The sequence below is a fragment of the Helianthus annuus genome, chromosome 1 (genome assembly GCF_002127325.2).
Source record: "Helianthus annuus cultivar XRQ/B chromosome 1, HanXRQr2.0-SUNRISE, whole genome shotgun sequence".
Classification (NCBI taxonomy): domain Eukaryota; kingdom Viridiplantae; phylum Streptophyta; class Magnoliopsida; order Asterales; family Asteraceae; genus Helianthus; species Helianthus annuus.
Genome location: NC_035433.2, coordinates 103,723,041 through 103,728,440, shown reverse-complemented (window position 1 = coordinate 103,728,440; position 5,400 = coordinate 103,723,041). Strand labels below are relative to the sequence as shown.

Here is a 5,400-nt window from a genome sequence, read left to right as displayed (position 1 = left end):
GGTTTGACTCTTTCCTTTCGGCTTAGAGCATCGGCTACCACATTCGCCTTACCTGGATGGTAGCGAATTTCACAATCATAATCATTTAGAGTCTCCATCCAACGGCGCTGTCTCATATTGAGCCCTTTTTGATTGAACAAGTGTTGGAGACTTTTGTGATCCGAATAGATCACACATTTAGTTCCATACAAATAATGTCTCCACAACTTTAGTGCGAATACCACGGCACCCAACTCCAAATCGTGGGTGGTGTAATTCTTTTCATGCACCTTTAGTTGTCGTGATGCATAGGCAATCACCTTGCCTTGCTGCATAAGTACACAGCCCAAACCGGTGTGTGAAGCATCACAGTATACGACAAACTCTTCAATTCCTTTGGGCAATGTCAATACCGGCGCATTGCTCAATTTCTGCTTAAGAATCTCAAAGGATTCTTGTTGTTTTAGACTCCAATCAAATTTTACATTCTTACAGGTCAAAGAAGTCAACGGTGCAGCTATCCTCGAGAAGTTCTCAATGAACCTTCTATAATATCCAGCTAAACCCAAAAAGCTGCGAATTTCTGTTGCTGTCTTCGGTGCTTCCCAATTTATAATGGCTTCTATTTTCGCGGGATCAAATTGGATGCCACGCTCACTAACGACATGTCCAAGGAATTGGACTTCGCGAAGCCAAAACTCACACTTGGAGAATTTAGCATACAACTTCTCTTGTTGAAGCAATCCTAAGATACATCGAAGGTGCTTCTCATGGTCAGCTTGGCTATGAGAGTAGATAAGTATGTCGTCTATAAAGACAATGACAAACTTATCTAAGTATGGTTTGCAGACCCTATTCATGAGGTCCATGAAGGCTGCTGGTGCATTAGTGAGCCCGAAAGGCATCACTAAAAACTCAAAATGTCCATACCTCGTTCTGAAAGCTGTCTTTGGCACATCTTCAGTTCTAACCTTAAGTTGATGATACCCGAATCTCAAATCAATCTTCGAAAAATAGCTCGCCCCTTGGAGTTGATCGAATAAGTCGTCGATCCTGGGTAAAGGATAACGATTCTTGATCGTTACCTTATTTAATTCGGGATAATCAATGCATAAGCGCATTGATCCATCCTTCTTTTTCACAAACAATATTGGAGCTCCCCAAGGCGAAGAGCTAGGTTGAATGAAACCTTTTTCCAGTAAGTCGTCTAATTGAGTCCTGAGCTCTTTCATTTCAGTAGGCGCTAGACGATAAGGAGCTCGTGCAATTTGTGCAGATTCTGGCAGAATGTCTATCCTGAACTCAACTTTCCTCTTAGGAGGTAATCCAGGTAACTCGTCAGGAAAGACATCAGGATACACAGAGATGATTGGAATGTCTTCAATCTTAGGTTTCGGATCATTCACAGTTACTTATGCCATGTAGATAACACATCCGCTCTTCAAACGCTGTGATACCTTGACAATAGACACATTGCTGGGCAATCCATATTGTGTATCTCTTTGAACAGTGACAGATTCACCAGAAGGGGTTTTGATAATAACTAGCTTTTTATCACAGGCAATTTGGGCTTGGTTATGCGACAACCAATCCATGCCTAAAACTATATCAAACCCAGCCAATTTCATTGGCAAGAGGGATATCGGGATAGAATGATTCTTAATGGATATAAAGCATCCATCAAGAAGAGTTGAAGTTGTTTCTAAGGTACCATCAGGAAGCTCTACCTCATAGTTTATGTCTAGAGTCTTAATAGGCAAATTCAGTAACTTACAGAACTTATGGTCTATAAAAGACTTATCAGCACCGGAATCAAATAAGACTCTAGCATAATTATTATTAATGAGGAAGGTACCTGTTATGATGTTCTTGTCGTTCACCACTTCCCTAGCATTCATATGAAAAACTCTCGCATTGTTTTTCTTCGCCTCCTCGGGCTTCTTAGCATTCTTGGGGCAATTGATCTTGATGTGCCCCTTTTCATTGCAACCGTAGCAGGTTGCATCCTTAATGTTTCGACACTCAACAGACTTGTGCCCTTTCTTTTTGCAAATTCCACATGGTTTGGCTTGTGGGTCTTGGTTGCACTTTCCAAAGTGCCTTTTCTTGCAGGTTTTGCACCTAGGCTTGTCCCTTGACTGCCCCTTCTTGGAATTAAAGTTCCCTTTACTCTTCTTGTTTGACTGAGGAGACTTGTCTTCCTCCCTCTTCCTCTTCCCATCATCGGTAGCTTTCTTTGCCCTACTCCTCACAACATAAGGAGTGAGGGACAAAGATAGATCCACAACAGATCTATAAGTGGCTGGCTTAGAAGCCTTAACATTTTCTTTCACTTCAGGGGCCAAGCCACCGATGAAACGCGCAATGCGTTTGGGTTCACGGGTGACTAAGTATGGTACAAGCCTTAACATCGAGTTGAAGCTGGTCACATAGGATCTACAATCAAGATCCTTCATTACCAAGGTGAGGAAGTCAGTCTCTATCCTCTCAACTTCATGTTGAGGACAATAAGTGTCCTTCACCAAATCAACAAACTTGCCCCATGAAAGATTGTACAAAGGGACTTTTCCAGTGGCTTGCACCAATGCTTTCCACTAAGTGAGGGCATCGCCCTTGAAAGATTGAGACACAAACTTCACTATGTCTTCCTTAACACATCCATTGATGTCTATCACAGTCTCCATCTCGTCCAACCATTTCATGCAATCGATTGCTCCCTTTTCTCCTGTGAAATCACTCGGTTTACAGGATACGAAGTATTTATAGGTACATCCCTTGGTGTACCTGGAAGTTGGTTCAAGGACAATCTGCTTCTGAGGTTCACTTCTTTGATTAGACGAGTGTTGAGACTCATCTTTCTTCAGTGTATGCGAATGAGAATGGGACTTTGAATGAGTTTTGGACCGAACATTACTCGGCTCCTTAAACTTATCATCCACAGCCTGAGCAACTTCTGCGGTTATCATCGCATGCAATTCAGCACCAGTGATATTAATCCGGGTATTGTTGTTTTTTTTCCACGGGATGACTGTTTGCTTCATCAGAGCCAGCCATGATTCGTGTTCTACATCAAACAATAATGATATATTTAAATTGTATAATGAATCATCGCATTGATGATTAGATGGTCATGGTATTATTAAACCATATAGACCATTTTAAATAAAAATCAATTTAATCGCGATTTGCCTAGGCTACAACAGAACCATAAAAAGCAATTAATAGGATATAACCCTTTTTATTTATTAGATAGAGGATATAAATCACAACTGTCAATGTCATGAAAGACATTTTTATTTAGCACATGGCTTGTCTCGAAGGACATTTAGATGGCACAAAAGGCCTTGTCAGAAGGATGATTATAACATAACCAATGATCTCTTGGATCATTGATCTTTTAAAGGTCGAATATAGTTCATCACCTTTTTGACAAGAAGTTTATAAATAAAATTACCATTGTCATCATTACACCTTTGCTTATAAGCATACATCTCTAATGGATGTTTTGGTGTATACATCATATTGATGTTTATTTGCCATGATTGCATTGATCATATAGGCTATATATAAGTGACTTGGAAAGGTCCAAGTACATTTGGAAGCTTGTGTGGTTTCTCGTACCACACAGCCAGGAATATTAACATGTTTTCAGATGTTAATAGGGATCTATTGTCTTAAAAAGGGTGTACCATCATAGCCATTTAATATTTTGGCTAGGTTATACCTCTAAGAATCTCTTTGGCAGATCAATTAAAAATTGAAAATAATAAGCATGATGATGTAATAAAATACATAATTAAAATCCAAAGAAATTCCATTAAACATTAAACTATTACAAGGTGCCCTAAACGGGTCTTAAAAAGAACATACTGCCCACACAGGGGCTACAGAAACAGAAATAAGTCCTCGCAGGGACTAGGTACTGAAAATAAAATGTCCTCACAGGGACTTGATTGAAAATAAAATACAAAGTACAATAAACAACTTCCTATTTCTTTTTGCCTTTGATGAGACTTGCAAGGCCCTTGAGAAAGCTGTTATGCTTCTTTTTAGTATCATCTGCTTCACGCTCAACCCTGTCTAACCTCTGTAGTATTTCTTGGGTTTGCTCTTGTTGGGGAGGAGGAGGTTGTTGATATCGGGGGTATTGATACCCCTGCACCGGATATCCAGTTGGGTAAACTGGAGGGTAAGAAGAAGGATAAAGGGCATTGTACTGAGCAGCAGTAAGATATGGATCATGGGTTCCATAATTCGTTGGGTATCCAGATGGATTATATCCAGATGAACCTGGGTATGTTGGTATTGGGTTATCAAAACCCACTGGCGGTGGTGCATAAGAAACCGGCGGAGGATCATTGCCCGGTACCGCGTGCGAGGGTCCACCCATTTGTGGGTCCTCGGGGATAGGAGGGTAAGAACTTGAACCTTTAGGAGAACTGAACCGAGGTCCTCCTCGCACAGATATTCGTGTATTCCTCCTTCGCCTAGGCGGCTCAGGAGGTGGTTGAGGTGGCTGTTGAGGCGGCTCCTCAATAGGTAAAGGTGGTGGAGAGACTGCTTGAAGCTGAGGTTAAACCAAAGGAGGTTGAGCAGGAGAGTTATGATATCAAGGGGTAAAGGCCCAATCATACGTGGCCCACCTTTCTTGAAATGAATCAGGCCCTTGGTATGGCGATCCTTGATATGGAGAACCGCTCGATATGCTGATAGGGAGGCCCGGTGTTCCGGTTTGCATTTCAGGGTTCGGGTCGTCGTCCATCTCCATGTCGTGAGGAAAGTGATCCTCGGGTCCCAAAGGGTTGAAACCCAAAAAGTCGTTGACGTAGTCATTGGGATTAAACTGGGCTGGAGAGTAGGTAGAATCCGAATGATGAAAGGAATGAGAATGCAAAGAATGGTAAGATTGATGGGAATGGTGGGAATCATGCGAATGGTGTGAATTATGGGAGTGTTGTGAATGTCGGGGCTCGTCTGGAACAGGCGGCCTGAATGATGGATGAAAAGAAGGTGATGAGCTCAACGAGACAGAGTGTTTCGCTGGTTCGAAAGAATGACCCCAATGGTCACGGGAATCTGAACTAGAAAACGATTGGAAGGTCCTGCGTGTGCTGATGGTCCACCTCGCATTGGACCCTTTCCTTTGCCTCTCACTCTTGGCGGCATTGTTGAAGATTAATCCTGACAAAACAAGTAAAATAAAAATAAAATATAAACAACAAAGGAAAGTTAAGAATAAATCCTAGGTCATTGGCCTAGACTCAGAAGTCTAAGGAATGTGCTTGTTGTCTCATTGAGATTAAACACAAAAGGTTAGTGTTTAATTCACTCAATGTTGGCTCTGAGACCAACCTGTCACACACCGATATTTCCACATATTACCTGTGACACCCCAGGAAAACCAGTGAACGATGTAACTTA

At 41.6% G+C, this 5,400-nt stretch overlaps 1 protein-coding gene across 1 annotated transcript; it reads right to left on the bottom strand.

Annotated features, from left to right (window-relative positions):
* Window positions 1-2,573: 2,573 nt before the first annotated feature.
* LOC110927440 (T-cell leukemia homeobox protein 3-like) lies at window positions 2,574-5,145 on the bottom strand. Its single transcript, XM_022171079.1, has 3 exons — window positions 5,038-5,145; window positions 3,982-4,546; window positions 2,574-3,043 (listed from the first exon to the last, which is right to left on the bottom strand). Exons 1-3 carry the CDS (start codon window positions 5,143-5,145, stop codon window positions 2,574-2,576), a joined length of 1,143 nt encoding a protein of 380 aa, XP_022026771.1.
* Between the last annotated feature and the right edge of the window lie 255 nt (window positions 5,146-5,400).